The sequence below is a fragment of the Thrips palmi genome, unplaced genomic scaffold (genome assembly GCF_012932325.1).
Source record: "Thrips palmi isolate BJ-2018 unplaced genomic scaffold, TpBJ-2018v1 HiC_scaffold_17, whole genome shotgun sequence".
Lineage (NCBI taxonomy): Eukaryota > Metazoa > Arthropoda > Insecta > Thysanoptera > Thripidae > Thrips > Thrips palmi.
In genome coordinates, this window is record NW_023144626.1 from 121,409 (window position 1) to 137,775 (window position 16,367).

Genomic DNA, 16,367 nt, shown 5'->3' on the forward strand with positions numbered 1-16,367 from the left:
CGGCCACACGTCCCGGCCGAAGGACGCTCCTCGAGGTCCTTGAGTCCTTGAAAAGCCCGGGGTCGCGCAGTGATACAGTGACCTAGTGCCTGTCTGGATACACCGCCATGGAGGTGAGTCCGAGCGACCAGCGCCGCCCCCCCCCCACACTGCAAGAAAAAGTGTGGATAGTACAACAAAAGTACAACAGGGATTGTAGAAAGTACAACGAGAACTGTAAAAACTACAACAAGGCCTGGACTGCCCAGCACTCGTCGTGCTGGTTCTATTGTACTTTGTGCAAAAATTCTTGTACTTTAAAAGTACAATAAATTCCTGATAAAATATTTGCCAGGAATTTGTGTACTTTTGTGTGGTTTTTTCTTGCAGTGCTCCGAGCACCACCGCCCTCTCAAGAGCCGGCGAAAATGGTTCCTGGTTTTCTCAGCGGATAGTTTAAAGTAAAGGCATAAGCGATTTCCAGGGAGTTCCTCGGAAAGCCAGGAACCGCATAACCGGAATAACCCGTGGTGTTTCGGACCTTCCAGAGAAAAGAACCTTTTCATAACAAAGTATTTTGAGCAGCAAAGCTGACTAAGAAACTGCGCCGCAATTTACGAACTATTTTCTCGCCAACTAATTAAAAAGTAAGATTAAACGTTTTAGTTAGTTGACGAGGAAATAGTTCGTTAGGTTTGAAGAGTGCGGTTATGGCGGAAGCCAACGACGATTTTTTTTTCATTCCAGGTGTTACAAACTCAAAATTTAATTCACCGCTTCTAGTTCATTGTGAGAAAAAAGTACGGAAAAAGTACGGAACATGTCTGGTCAATAATTTGCCTGGACCGTCCGTACTTGCCAACTACGGAACGTTCCGTACCTTTTTTCCGTACCATTTACATGGGTTCACATGGAGCAAGTACGGAACGTTCCGTACTTTTCTCCGTACCTCCGTACTATATTTTTCTGTACCATTTCCGTACAAAAGTACGGAATTTTTTACAGTGTTTTTTTTCTGGCACTTGTGAGCCCAGGAAGGGGGTTGTAGGCTCCAGTTCGCCTGCCGGTGGTCGCGTTGCGCGCGTTGCTCGGCGTCCAGGCGAGGCGTCCAGGCGAGGCGTCCAGGCGAGGCGTCCAGGCGAGGCGTCCAGGCGAGGCGTCCAGGCGAGGCGTCCAGGCGAGGCGTCCAGGCGAGGCGTCCAGGCGAGGCGTCCAGGCGAGGCGTCCAGGCGAGGCGTCCAGGCGAGGCGTCCAGGCGAGGCGTCCAGGCGAGGCGTCCAGGCGAGGCGTCCAGGCGAGGCGTCCAGGCGAGGCGTCCAGGCGAGGCGTCCAGGCGAGGCGTCCAGGCGAGGCGTCCAGGCGAGGCGTCCAGGCGAGGCGTCCAGGCGAGGCGTCCAGGCGAGGCGTCCAGGCGAGGCGTCCAGGCGAGGCGTCCAGGCGAGGCGTCCAGGCGAGGCGTCCAGGCGAGGCGTCCAGGCGAGGCGTCCAGGCGAGGCGTCCAGGCGAGGCGTCCAGGCGAGGCGTCCAGGCGAGGCGTCCAGGCGAGGCGTCCAGGCGAGGCGTCCAGGCGAGGCGTCCAGGCGAGGCGTCCAGGCGAGGCGTCCAGCGAGGCGTCCAGGCGAGGCGTCCAGGCGAGGCGTCCAGGCGAGGCGTCCAGGCGAGGCGTCCAGGCGAGGCGTCCAGGCGAGGCGTCCAGGCGAGGCGTCCAGGCGAGGCGTCCAGGCGAGGCGTCCAGGCGAGGCGTCCAGGCGAGGCGTCCAGGCGAGGCGTCCAGGCGAGGCGTCCAGGCGAGGCGTCCAGGCGAGGCGTCCAGGCGAGGCGTCCAGGCGAGGCGTCCAGGCGAGGCGTCCAGGCGAGGCGTCCAGGCGAGGCGTCCAGGCGAGGCGTCCAGGCGAGGCGTCCAGGCGAGGCGTCCAGGCGAGGCGTCCAGGCGAGGCGTCCAGGCGAGGCGTCCAGGCGAGGGGGGGGTCCAGGCGAGGCGTCCAGGCGAGGCGTCCAGGCGAGGCGTCCAGGCGAGGCGTCCAGGCGAGGCGTCCAGGCGAGGCGTCCAGGCGAGGCGTCCAGGCGAGGCGTCCAGGCGAGGCGTCCAGGCGAGGCGTCCAGGCGAGGCGTCCAGGCGAGGCGTCCAGCGCCGGACTCGACTGGGCACCGTGCCGGGGTACCCGGAAAACGCTAGCAACGCGACCACCGTCCCGCTTTAGGCGTGGCGCGGCCCGACGCCTGGAGCCGCCTAGAGTGTGTGTGTGTGTGTGTGTGTGTGTGTGTGTGTGTGTGTGTCACTTTTCCCGCTGCTCCGGAAGCTTCCACGTCCCCGCGATCCTTGACGCCGTTCTTGACAAAAGTGCGCACCAATCTCAAAGCCCACGTCCTTGTAGTGTGAGAGCCTTTACGTGTCCAGTGCACCGCAGGCGTAAGTGTTTTGAACAAAAATAACTCAGTCTTTTAGTTTGAAATTCAAGTATCGAACGATAGTTTTTTTCTTGTTTGTTTAACAATTTTGGCCTTGAGAACAAAAAAAAGTCTGTTTTGCAGTCTTAATTTTAATAATCAAAGAATTATTTCTTGTTTTGTATACACTCTGCCCTTGCAAAACTCTGGAATTTCTTGACGTCACACGTCATCCCGTTACGGCGTTGGCGATCATACACATCAACCTAATCAAAAAATTAATGAAAGAAAATTCAAAGTTTCCCTTCAACATATTGAAAATGTCAGTGTGATGGGTTGGATGAGTCAGTGATTGGGGCATAAAGTTAAATCACGCTTGAACGAGGGGTTACCCACTCGGTACTTGGGCGTACACACGATACCGGATTCCCGCGATTTCTGAACAAATCTTGCATTAAGGAGAGGTTTTTTGAAGATTTTTCTTAGCTTTTGAGTGTTTTGTGCCTCTCCATTGAAACTTTTAAGATTTTCGATAAAATTTTGAGCAAATCACGAACGATTCCCGGACTGAGTGTACACACGATTCCCGGAGTGGGTAACCCCTCGCGCTTGAATCATATTTGTGGGCCCGCATCGAGGCAGCCCCGAAGCGGCCGCATGGCTGCGTGAGGTCTCTGAACCCGCTCCGAACCGAACCTGCCCGAACCACGTTCCACGCGCACGTAAGCATCCGTTCCGTTACGCGTCGCCGTCGCCGCGCGTCGCCACGCGTCGCCGCGCGTCGCCACGGGTCGCCTGGCGTCGCCTCGGCCTACTTGACGGTCACGCGGTCACTCGGTCAGCCCGGCCAAGGCGAAGAAGGCCTCCGTTTCGGCCGGCCGGCCGGCTTTCCTGACAATCGCTCCCACAATTTGCTTTGTTTGGTTTGGGTTGCCGCCTGCAGACCGATTCCGAGAGTCGTTTTCGTCGCTCTGTCTCTCTCGCTCCTGCTGGGTACGCCCCATGAGTGCGACAGAGACAGACGCCTCTCGGAATCAGCCTGCTGAGGCCCCGATAATTTTGATTCCGAGAGTCGTTTTCATCGGACCTTTCTCGCATCTGTACGGATGCCCCGTGAGTCCGAGAGAGGCAGAGACCGACTCTCGGAATCATGCTGCAGCGTAGGCGCGTCGACGGAAGCCTCGGCAGCCCCCGCGGCCCCGCGGCCCGGCGGCTCCCGTACGTTTAAGGGCAACGCGAGAAAACCCGCTGGCGCCGTCCGGACTTAATGGCTGCTGTAAACAAAAAGGAACTGTCATTACCATGGGCGGCGTGAAAACTTCCTAGAGGAGGAAATCACTCTTTGAAAGTCTTACGAGGAAAAGTGACACCATGTCTTTACGGTGCAGTTCTACCAGTGTGACAGCTCTGTGTTCATTCATTCATTTCAGATAAGACAACACTACTGCAGGCTAGCCTGCGTCGCCGTCGCCACACTGTTTCTCGTCAGCGCGGCCGAGAAGTACCAAGCCCGTGAGTACACGCTTAAAACCTTACCAAGTATTTTGAGCGTACATAATACAAACTAATTTACTTTGTTATACGAAGAAAGTATTTTCTTTGTAAGCTTGTGTACGCTCAAAATACTTTGTTATAACAAGCTGCTTTTCTTTGTTAGGCCTAGTTTGTAAGATTTTCTCAGTGAGGACTCTGAAGCTGAAAACGTCTTTCGGGCCCAGGGTGTCAAGACTACAATGTAACCCCAGTAACAAACCCGTAGGGTCAGTTGGGGTAATTATGGGACACGGGGTAAAAATGGGACAGCTGATTCGTAGACAAGAATCGAGATTTTAGAACTTGTGCCATAGCAAATGTTATTTTCTCAATAACAAGGTAGGTTTACGCCAGACCGCGTCTTGTCGTAACAGGCTTCGCGATGTCTCGCTGCCTGTTCCTCCAATCCACGCCTGGCGTACCTACCTTGGCCTGCGGCGCTAGCCTGCCTGCGGCAGGCAATGGCTTGTCCGTTGTCGGTTATTTTTTTGGCTGAGCGATAGCGAAGCCTGTTACTCCAGTGGGGTTGAAAAGTTTTGTCTGTCTGTCTGTCTGTCGGTCTGTCTGTCGGTCTGTCGGTCTGTCGGTCTGTCTGTCCGCACTACTCCTCCTGAACGGCTCGGCCGATCTCGGTGAGATTTTGCACACTTCTTGGGTATGTCCTTGGCTCGGCACACGCGAAATTTCACCATCCTAGCTCAACTGGTTCAGTTTTTATAGGCGAAAAACACATAAAAAACGGCGAAAAATAGAGTTTTCTGCAGATAGACCACTTCTGTCTTGGAGAAAGGGGGATCTGGGGGGCGGAGCCCCCCAGCCTCGACAAGTTAAAAAGTGACAAGGGTCAAGATCGTGTTATCTGAAGATAAAACAACTCTATTTAGAATGTAGGGTGTTCTGGGGGGCGGAGCCCCCCAGCATTCAACAAGTTAAACAAGCTAGGGCCCGCCCTTCCGTCGAACCGAGTTGCCAGCTCCGCTTCGCTGCGCCGGCAACCCGGTTCGACAGGGGGCCGGCCCAGCTTGGCCTGCCGGCGGCCATTTCTCGGGCCTTCGGCCCTCGCATCAGACCCAACTTGGCCAGTCGAAGGCCCGGGCCTTCGGCCCGCTCGCATCACACACACCGTGATCGGGTAAAGCAAAGTTATCGATGTACCATCGTGACTTAGGCCCGCCCTTCTATTCACAATATGCAATAGTCCTTACACTTTTTACTCCAACTGTCCTTAGAATATGCCCGTTTCATTTGTCTCTTCGCCCGCATTCCGAAAATACACATATTTGGCATGCTACTGCAACTCCTTGCAATAGAGGCACAGCAGGAGCGCAAAACGAGTCCGTCGCACTTTTTCCCATAACTCATGAAGGCGGGCTCCTGGACCCGCCTTCCGACCCCTCGTTGAAGAGGTCTTGCCAAGACCTATCCAAAACTTAAGTAAAAATTTTCAGTCGGTCGACCCCCTTTTTTCAAGATCCTGATGTGACTAATAGACGAAGTCGGGCTCCTGGACTCCCTTTCCGACCCCTCGTTGAAAAGGTCTTGCTGAGACCAATCGAAATCTGCAATAAATTTTTTTAGTCGGTCGACCCCCTTTTTTGAAGATCCTGATCTGGCCAACTTGTAAAAGCGGCCGATGGGGTCGGGACCAGGTCCATTCATCTTGTCTCGTCGCCCCGATTCCAAAAATACCCCTATGTGCCCTGCTAGCACCAATAATGGCGGAAATCCCCCTCCCGCTCATGTAAACCATGATGCACCTGCAGCAGCCCTTGTGCGACCCGGACGGGATTTGCACCACCGGATTATTTGTTTGGACGGTACTCCTGAAGTACCCTCCAAATCTGGTTACTCTAGCTCAACTCCTTCCTTGTACACAGACGCCAACAACAACAACAACAACAACAACAACAACGACAACAACAACACACAGACACAAAGGCAAATGCATAGGCCCTCCCCCTATTTTTTGAATAGAAGGGCGGGCCAAAAATAACCGACAACGGACAAGCCATTGCCTGCCGCAGGCAGGCTAGCGCCGCAGGCCAAGGTAGGTACGCCAGGCGTGGATTGGAGGAACAGGCAGCGAGACATCGCGAAGCCTGTTACGACAAGACGCGGTCTGGCGTAAACCTACCTTGTAACTTGTTGAATGCTGGGGGGCTCCGCCCCCCAGACCCCCCTACAATCTAACTAGAGTCGTTTTATCTACAGATAACACGATCTTGACCCTTGTCACTTTTCAACTTGTCGGGGACCCCCCTTTCTCCAAGACAGAAGTGGTCTATTTGCAGAAATCTCTAGTTTTCGCCGTTTTTTAGGTGTTTTTCGCCTACAAAAACTGAACCAGTTGAGCTAGGATGGTGAAATTTCGCGTGTGCCGAGCCAAGGACATACCCAAGAAGTGTGCAAAATCTCACCGAGATCGGCCGAGCCGTTCAGGAGGAGTAGTGCGGACAGACAGACAGACCGACAGACAGACCGACAGACAGACAGACAATTCAATTCAATTCAATTCAATTCAATTCGTATTTTATTAAGAAAAACTTAAACAAGGCACTTACAGATAGAAACATTAACATAGTAATCATAAACTGCCTAAAACTAGAAAAAGACAACCCCTAAGCATGACTGCTTGTCAGGGGTGGATTTGCTGTCTTTCTGTCATAACAATCAATAAAAACAAACAAACAAAAATCTTTTACAAACAAAAAAATCTTTTACAACTTAAACTCCACCTTTTTTTGTTATTTAGATTTTTCAATTGTTTGCACTTAAAAAATATTGTTTTAATTTTGTTTTCATGGCACTTTGACTTTGTATATTCCTTAAATCTACTGGCATCTTATTTAGTATTTTTGGCACGACCACCTCTGTCAGTCTATCACCATACTTATTCATACCTATCTTATATTGGAATATATATATACAGACAGACCGACAGACAGACAAAACTTTTCAACCCCACTGGAGTAACAGGCTTCGCTATCGCTCAGCCAAAAACATCACATTTGGTATGTCATGCGTTCAAAAATGTCAAATTTTGACTAAGAATCAGCTGTCCCATTTTTACCCCGTATCCCATAATTACCCCAACTGACCCTAGTTTCGTAAAACCTCTCGTTCTTTGAGCGACGAAGCCAACGGAAAAGTGTTTCTTATCAGGAGGTATCGTAGTTACCTTAGAGAAGCTCCAGACAAAAAAAACCACTTGGTCGGCGACATCCTAGGAGCGGGCGCTTGTGGTGTTTTATCGGTCCATTGTATGTATACGAATGTTATGTTCCAATTACAGCTAGAAAGAGACAAGTTTGTCCTCGAAAAAAAGTTTTGAGGCACCATGTTAAAAAGGCGTTTCAAGAGTCGCTGATCAAAAGTAGATGGCTAAAAAAGTATTTTTTCTGGACCCAAAACCACCTAAGCCCAGTGGTAAAATGACCCAAAACTTAAATTGTTCACAGTTCCTGTAATAATTGCCTGACATGGCTGAAATTTTGTGGAGGTGTTTACCTATGGGTAGGCATTATTTAAGACAAAGAGGAGCGAAATCGCCGATTGTCTACTTCAAACGGCCCTGATATGCTCAAATCTTCAGTAAAAATAGTGAAATTGAGCAACTTTGAGAGCCCGTAGCATCCAAACCCGACGTCGTAGAGCCTCGTTCGACACGGCGTTCGAAAGAGCGCATTTTTTTGAGTATCTGAGACCCATTTGGGTACTTTTTTGGATCTCGGTTTGCGAGAACCCATCTAGTCCCAAACCCTCGAAAACAGCTGTTTTTGGGGTGTTTAGACCCGTACCAAAGCCACAGGGGGTGTCGGATTTCGTCCAAGTGTCTTTTCGGCAGTTCATATACATACAGGGAACCGATAAAACACCACAAGCGCCCGCTCCTAGGATGTCGCTGACCAAGTGGTTTTTTTGTCTGGAGCTTCTCTTAATAGAATTGACTGAAATTGAAAATCAATGAGCGTTATTAAAAGTTGCATGCCATGAAGAGAAATCAAACAACTTCGGCGACGTACAAAACGTTGGTCTCTTATTCAACTGAGAATTGTCGATCAATATCATATTTTGGGTACGGTATATTTCCTTACAACCCAAACTTGGGTGAGTATAATTTTATCGCCCAAATTTGGGTGATGAAGGTTTTCCTAACCCAAATTTGGGCAAAGGAGGACGTGTCTGCTACCTATGAGCTACATAGCAAAGAAAGCAAAGAATATTACAAAAACCTTCATCACCCAAATTAAGGTGACAAAGTCCATGGCCCCAGCGAAAATTTTGGTCTTGGTTATGACTTCTTCAATCTCAGAGTAATGACGTTATTAGTTATGTTGAGTTTTGGCGCCCTGGCTCGCAGAAACTGGTCTCGGCCCACTGCGCGGCGCGGCGCTTCCCGGCCGGTGGCGCCGGCGAGGCGTTGGGCAAAGCGGCAAAGCGTTCCGCCGGAAGCCAGCCTCGGCCTGCCCTGCCGTGGCAGTGGCGTGGCAGTGCCGTCCGGGCGTCCGGGCTGCCGGCCAGGACGCCGCCAGCCGCCGGGCAGCGAGATGGATTCAGATGGGCGGCCCGCACAGTGGGCCAGAAGACCGGGGGAGGCGGCCAAAACTCTAGACGCGTTTTGAGCTCCAGAGTCGCTAAACGGGACTCAAACGGAACGTGTGACCCCACCAATGGATTGCTCTCTCCGAACGAGGAATCCATTGGTGGGGTCACACGTTCGGTTCGAGTCCTGTCTAGCGACTCTGGAGCTCAAAACGCGTCTGGAGTTTTGGCCGCCTCCCCCGGTCTTCTGGCCCACTGTGGCCCGGCCAAGCCCGGCCATGCCGGGGCAGGCCTTATGGCGAGGCGAGGCGCGCCCAGCCCGCCAAGTCCGAGAGAAAGTCCAGTCAGGGGGAAGTCCACCGGACAGCTGATGGCAAAAACAAAGGACAGTCCGGTTGACGCGGAAAAGGGGGGGTCGTTGTTTGGAGAGGAAAACTTTGTGTCCGGACGCGATTATTCACCCCGACTCTCTTCGCGGCGAGGCGCAGTGGGCCAGAAGACCGGCGCCGGCGGCCGAAACTCTAGACGCGTTTTGAGCTCCAGAGTCGCTAAACACGACTCGAACCGAGCGTGTGACCCCACCAATGGATTGCTCTCCGAACGAGGAATCTATTGGTGGGGTCACACCTCGGTTCAAGTCGTGTTTAGGGCCTCTGGAGCTCAAAACGCGTCTAGATTTTCAGCCACCGGCGCCGGTCTTCTGGCCCACTGTGCGAGCGGCGAACCGCTGATGAGTCCCGTAGGCCGGCGGCGCCAAACCGCCACGCGCGCGAGAAGTGCATGGTCCTGTTGCGTAACGCCCTCCCTCCGCTCTGTCGGCAGCCTACTTCATTCATCAATGCCAGCGGTCCGACCCCGAGATCAACAAGTGCCTCCAGTTCTCCGCCAACACGCTCGTCAAGCACTTCAGGAACGGTGAGTGTGGCGCCGTGGCACGGCGACAACGCCTGGAGGGTGGGCCACTCATCCGACACTCCCTGCCCTCGTTGCGCGGCAGGCCGGGTGTACAAATTCAAACTAAACTTTTTTGGTGATTTTTTTGAATTGCATCTATTAAACGTCTCGAGATGAACAAGTTCGACTCCTCCTAATAGAATAAACCTAACTGTCAGTGCTGATCCAAGACAATCCTAACTGTCAGCGCAGATTGTACGACGTAAAAAGCTATCACTTTTAAAATGCTGTGACGCCGACGCCAACATGCTGCTTCAAATTGCTTGGCAATGGACTTGTTAAAAAGTATAAACCTTGCATATAAACGTGGAAGCTGTATTTCAGTGATATGATGAATTCGCTGCATTGGACTGAAGAAAGCTGCTCATTATAATCAGCAGCTTTAGCCTCCTCTGAAACCTCTGAGCAGTTAGAATTGTCTTGGATCAGCACTGACAGTTAGGATTATTCTATTAGGAGGCGTCGACAGTTATGCTAGTTATCACAAGCATGAAGCTAGATTTGAAACTGGAATTTAAATTGTGCATAACTTTTCTATCTCTATCCGTTTACAAAAGGGCACCCGAAGTCTCAATAAGCGTTTGCCCTGCTACCAGTTTTCCCAGGGAGCGAACAGTTAAAGTCGGATTTAGTCAGATTTACTTGAAACACTAGTAGCCTATTACGTATTTAACGAAGAAAAAGTCGGGAGGGCTGAGAGTGAACTCCGTCTTCGTTTCCCCAGGCATCCCCGAGCTGGAAGTAGAGGAGGTGGAGCCCATCATGATCAACGAGATCCACCTGGCGCTGGGCAGTGGGCCCGACGGCTACCGAGCCATCTTCCGGGACGTGGAGGCGTTCGGCGTCAGCAACATGACCGTCACGGGCGTCAGGTAAGAGAAGAATGAGCCACAATGTAAAAGATGAAAAGCCGCACCCGAGGCCGCACCTCTCCGTGCCCCCGTAAGATCCTCTCCGAATTTGAGGGGCTTGTTACATCTTTATCATTATCGTAGTTGAAGATGATGATGACAATGACGATGACGATGATGATGATGATGATGATGATGATGATTACGACTGATGATGATGATGATGATGATGATGATGATGATGATGATGATGATGATGATGACTGATGATGATTATGATACTATGATGATGATGTGATGATGTCGTGATGATGAGTGATGATGATAACAATATAATGACATTCCCGGTTTGTGTGTGTGCAGGTCAAACCTGGACTCGATGGAGTTCCAGCTGAGCTTCTACGTGCCGCACATCAGGGCCAGGGCGCAGTACCGGTCCTCCGGAGTGCTCATCATGGTGCAGGCCACCGGGGGCGGCGACTACTGGGGCGAATACGGTAAGCCAAGAACGCACTTTGACTCACTGTTAAAATTAGACTAAAAATTCGGGAGGAAATCATTTTGAAGCTTTTGGCAAAATAGAACACAGTAATTTTCCGGAGATCGGGTGCAATTTTTTGCTCGGTGGTGCTAGCCCAGCGGCAGGATTCCAAAAAGTAGCCTGGTTGCACTGTCTCTCTCGCACTCACGGCACGTATCGTAGGAGTGCGACAGAGACAGAGCGTCCGAGAGCACTGTGAAATAACCTGGCTCCTTGCTTGCACCCCCGTACAAGGTACATCTCTGAGGCTGATAATGTCTTTTGTTTCGTCAGAGGGCGTGCGGGCCAAAGTCTACTTCAAGGCGCGCCAGGAGCAAGCAAATGACCTCACCTACCTGCAAGTGGACGACATCAAGATGGACTTCAGCGTCAAGGACATCAAAATGGGCATCAAGAGCCAGCAGGACAACGCCATCATCGGTGTGTCTCAAAACCAGTCGCTTTGTTGATTCGATAATCGGGCTGTGAAGCGGAAGAAGGAGATAAGTCAAATCCGCTCACTTTTCAGGAAATACTAAAAACATGTTGCCCCCTTTTGTTTTGAAATGTTCAGACTGAAAATAATTTACCAATATAAACCAATAACAGATCATTTGGCATATATGGTGTATCATCAATATTTCTATAACATTGGTGACTTATCCCAAGTTGCGGAGTGGTAAAATGAGATAAGTCAACTTATACATTTGCGAAACCCCACTCAAAATGAGACAAGTCATTTAAAAATGATTTAAAGAGGTGTATCATAATTGTGTTGGTGCATAAAATTAGCTTACTATTAGAGTAAGTCAGACCACTAGTTTAAACCCCAAACTCCTATTCGTTTCTGAGTATTAAAGGTTTACGCAATTTCTACATTTTTAGCGTAAACATTTATATCTCAAGAATGAGTTGGAGTTGAGAGTGCAAACTGCTGGTCTGAGTTCTCCTGTTAGTAAGCTAATTTAATATAAAAATTCAAACCTTCTGAGAGCATTTATTTAGAACAAGTGTAGAAATAGTTTAGAGGTAACTTGACATATCTCTTTTTTCCACCGTTCACTTAACGTAAAAGGGGATATGTCAAGTTAGCTCATTTTTTAACTCTGTTTTCCCATGAAACTAAGTGAGATATAGACCAGGGCCTTTTATGAGGTGATGCTAAATGTTTTTGAGAACAGTTTTCTGGAAAAAACTCAATTTTGGGATAAGTCGACTTGGCTCACTCTTCCGCTTCACAGCCCAATCGATTGAGGCATTCCTTCATTGTTAAAGCGGCCATTTATTCATTCATTCATTCATTCATTCATTCGTTCAGTCATTCATTCATTCATTCATTCATTCATTCATTCATTCATTCATTCATTCATTCGTTCGTTCGTTCGTTCGTTCATTCATTCATCGATTGGTTTATAAATCGATTGGTTCATTGATTGACTTATGTATGAGTTGAGTTCTGCATTGATTCATTGATTTTATTCATCCATTCATTATTTGATGTTTCATGTTTCATTTGATGTTTCAAGTTTTATTTGATGTTTCAAGTTTCATTTGATGTTTCATTTGATGTTTCAAGTTTCATTTGATGTTTCGAGTTTCATTTGATGTTTCAAGTTTCATTTGATGTTTCAAGTTTCATTTGATGTTTCAAGTTTCATTTGATGTTTCAAGTTTCATTTGATGTTTCAAGTTTCATTTGATGTTTCAAGTTTCATTTGATGTTTCAAGTTTCATTTGATGTTTCAAGTTTCATTTGATGTTTCAAGTTTCATTTGATGTTTCAAGTTTCATTTGATGTTTCAAGTTTCATTTGATGTTTCAAGTTTCATTTGATGTTTTATGTTTCATTTGATGTTTAATAGTGTTACTTCATGATTCATAGTTTGATTCCCGAGTTGATTAGTTCATTGATTAAGTCCTAAACTGATTAAGTTCATTCATAATTCTTTTCTAACTTTCAGAAGCGGCACTGAACCTTTTCATCAACACAAACGGGCAGGAGCTCTTGAAGGAAATGAAGCCATCCATCAAGAAGCATCTCCTGCAGACCATGAGGACCTTCATCAACAACCTCTTCGGCAGGGTGCCCTACGAGTACTGGATTCTAGACGAGTGAAAGGACGCTTTAACGGAGGATAAAGACAAACTACTGTACTGACACTACCTGAAAATTGTTGCCGACGCCTACTGATTATGGAAATCGTAAATTTCGAGAGGAAACTTAGGGGGAAGACCCATTTGTTGAGACTTTGATGAGATCTGCTGAGATCGTTGTGCTCCGAATCCGGAGCGTGATTGGTCGAGTTATAATAACATCTTTGACCTAAAGGACTATTGCGGTCCTAGTACCGTGCAGTATGATAGACTTTCTTTGAAATGGACTGTTTGGGAAATGTGCACTTTTTGTATGTTTCTGTTGTTGATAATTTTATTTATATTTCTGCAAATAAAAAACTGCGTTGTTAAGAAAAAAGAAATTGATGTTTGTTTTCGTGTAATTTATTTGAACGGTGGTCGAGATCCACGACGAGTGACCCGGCGTTTCCCATTTACGCTCAACATCGCGCATACGTCTCATCATGTCATAGATGGTCCACGATAAAAATAGAAGAGTTCTCGGAAGTGCCGAATGTGTAGGAAGCTTGGAAAACCAACAAACAAAACGGTACCACAAAGTCCGAAGGCCTTAGGTTTGTGGTGTCGGTAAACCCTGCACGCCCCACTACGTGTCGGCAGCGTGAAAGTGTGCGTGCGTGTGAGGTGTATGTGTAGGTGTGTCTCTGTGTGCGCGCGTGTGTATGTGCATGTGTGTGTATATATGAGTGAGAGTGTGAGCGTGTGTCCGTGTGTCTGTGTGTGCGCACGTGCGCGTGAAACAATTCTGTTTGTGACTTTCAAACACCGCACCCAAAATACGGCGCACGGTAGCGTACGTTACAAAAACAAAGAGACATAGAAATAGGGGCAGGGGCCGGAGCAGGCGGCGGCCTGGACCGAGGGAGCCTGCCTCACGGATGGACAGGAACCTTGACACAGTGTGGCTTCAGCGATGGCCAGAGACCCCGCGCTGCCCCGCACTGCCCCGCACTGCCCCGCGCTGCCCCGCGCTGCCCCGCACTGCCCCGCACTGCCCCGCACTGCCCCGCACTGCCCCGCACTGCCCCGCACTGCCCCGCACTGCCCCGCACTGCCGCCCGCCCCGCACTGCCCGACTGCCCCGCACTGCCCCCCCTGCCCGCACTGCCCGCCTGCCCGCACTGCCCCGCACTGCCCCGCACTGCCTCTCCGCACTGCCCCGCACTGCCCCGCACTGCCGCTGCGCACTGCCCCGCACTGCCCCGCCTGCCCCGCACTGCGTCCCGACTGGCACGCGACGACCCAGCAAGGATGCCCTTGCCTCCTCGTCCTTTTCTAACGCACTGCCGCTGCGGTTCAGCCGAACAGAGCGGCGCTACAATGTCGTAGCCGCCGGGCCTCGCGTCCACTTCACGCACGACCCAGCAAAAGAAAAAGAATGCCCTTGCCAGCTGTTTAAATTTTTATTACAATTTAAAACTTTGGGTCAATTTTGAGCCGACACTGCACTGCCAAGAGAGAGACAGTCTCACACTATTAAGTGCGAACCACTTGTCTGACATCCTCTGGCATTGAACCACAGGGAACATCAGGCAGCAACAGTGGGACGCCGTCTCCCACACTTGCAAGCGTGAGAAAAAGTGGTTTGCACTAAATAGTGTGAGACTGTCTCACACCTAGATTTGCAGTGCGGTCTCATACTTTCTGGCGCGAATCAAAATAAATGTGCGTTTGTCCCAACCTGTTAAGTGGTGTCTGGCACTTGCAAGCGAGAGAAGCAGTACAAGACTGTCTCATTGCACTTGAACTAACCGAGCTTTATCCGATTTCATCTCGGATTCAAGCGGAGATGCGAGTTTAGCTCTCAATGTTCGTCGGACTGCACCCAAGCAACTAGTGTACCACGCGCCCACCACCGACCTGCCGTCGACGACACTCCACGCACGTGCGTCTGTGTGCGTTGCGAGGGTCAAGTTTAGGGAAAGTGCAGGACGAGGTTCGAGGGGAGGAAAGGGAGGGGGAGGGGGGTAATAGTGCAGACAGGCAGACCACAAAAGGGAGAGGGGAGGGTCGTGGCCGTGTACTACTGGCGGTGCTCTTAGCTAAGCCACGCGCACAATTAGGGCCTGTCGAAATAGCGTCGCAGCCAAGCCAGCCAAGCCAAGGGAGTCCATAGAGCCAGCGAAGTCAGTGGACCCAGCGAAGTCAGTGGACCCAGCGAAGTCAGTGGAGTCAGTGGCTTCAGTGGAGTCAGCGTAGTCAGCGGAATCAGCGTCGTCAGTGGAGTCAGCCAGCGTACTCAGTGGAGACAGCGTAGTCAGTGGAGCCAGCGAAATTGTTTCTGTCAGTGAAGCCAGTGCTGCCACAATGGTAAAACCATCTCCAGGGATTTCCAGGAATCGGTCAATTTCCAGGAAAATCCACTGATGTTCTCTGGCCAGCGAAGCCGGTGCATCTAGCGAAATCGAGCCAGCGAAGTCAGTGGAGCCACCGAAGCTAATGGCGCCAATGGAGGCAGCGAGAGCAGTGGAGCAGCAGTACAGCAGTAGAGCCAACAATGATAAAACGATAAAATGATAAAACCAGCCGAGCCAGCAGAGACGATCATGGCTAGTTAAGCCAGAAAAGCCAGTGCAAGTGGAGCCAGTGAAGACAGAGCCAGAGAGCCAGGAAAGTCATCAAAGTCAGAAACGTTCGCACTACGGCGCTTCCATAGAACTTTGGATGCTGCTGTGCGGTAGGCTCTGCTTGGCAGGCACCGCGCGTCCAGGATGGAGGCGGCCCCCGGGCTGCCGGCCAGGCCAGGCCGCCAGGCCCGCCAAAGCCTCGGCTAAAGCCCACACGGACGTGCAGGGTCGGGCAGGAAGGCCCCGCCACAGCCTGCACTGCGAGAAAAGATCAAGGTAAGTCCTGTACTGATTACTCCAGGCTTCACCGTACTTTTTTAACAGGCAATAACGTCGTCTGTTTACAGGCAATACTGTACTTTTTTTACAGGCAACACCGTACTTTTTACAGGGAATCCCGTACTTTTTTACCCGGCGATCCCGTCAATTTAATATCTATCAAAAACTACTATAATTTCGTTTAGTCGGTTGACCCTCTTTTTCCAAGTTCCTGATGTACGCAACTGCTGAAGTCAGACTCCTGAACCCCCTTCCGACCACTCGTTATAAAGGTCTTGACGAGACCTATAGACAGGTGCAATAAAATTTTTCAGTCGGTCGACCCCCTTTCTTCAAGATCCTGATGTTGACAATTCTTGGAAGCGGCCTTTTTTGGGACCAGATCTGGTCCTTCCTACGGCATGGACTGTACGGAAGAACGGTAACTACTGTTAAATGACTACGGAATATTTTGTAAAACAAGTACGGTAAATACTGTAGACTGTACGGTGGATACTGGTTTTTGAAGTACGGTAAAGTTTGGCAAAAAAATTATCCAGGATTTACCGTCATTTTTTCTCAGAGTGTGGCCACAGCCTGTCCACGGCCCGGCCACGGCACGCAATGTATTTCCATGTC

General features: G+C 50.3%; 1 protein-coding gene across 1 annotated transcript; it reads left to right on the plus strand.

Annotated features, from left to right (window-relative positions):
* LOC117643845 (circadian clock-controlled protein) lies at window positions 1–13,244 on the plus strand. Its single transcript, XM_034382961.1, has 7 exons — window positions 1–113; window positions 3,798–3,879; window positions 9,265–9,357; window positions 10,121–10,268; window positions 10,611–10,744; window positions 11,062–11,208; window positions 12,729–13,244. Exons 1-7 carry the CDS (start codon window positions 108–110, stop codon window positions 12,881–12,883), a joined length of 765 nt encoding a protein of 254 aa, XP_034238852.1. The 5' UTR covers window positions 1–107; the 3' UTR covers window positions 12,884–13,244.
* The last annotated feature ends 3,123 nt before the right edge of the window (window positions 13,245–16,367 follow it).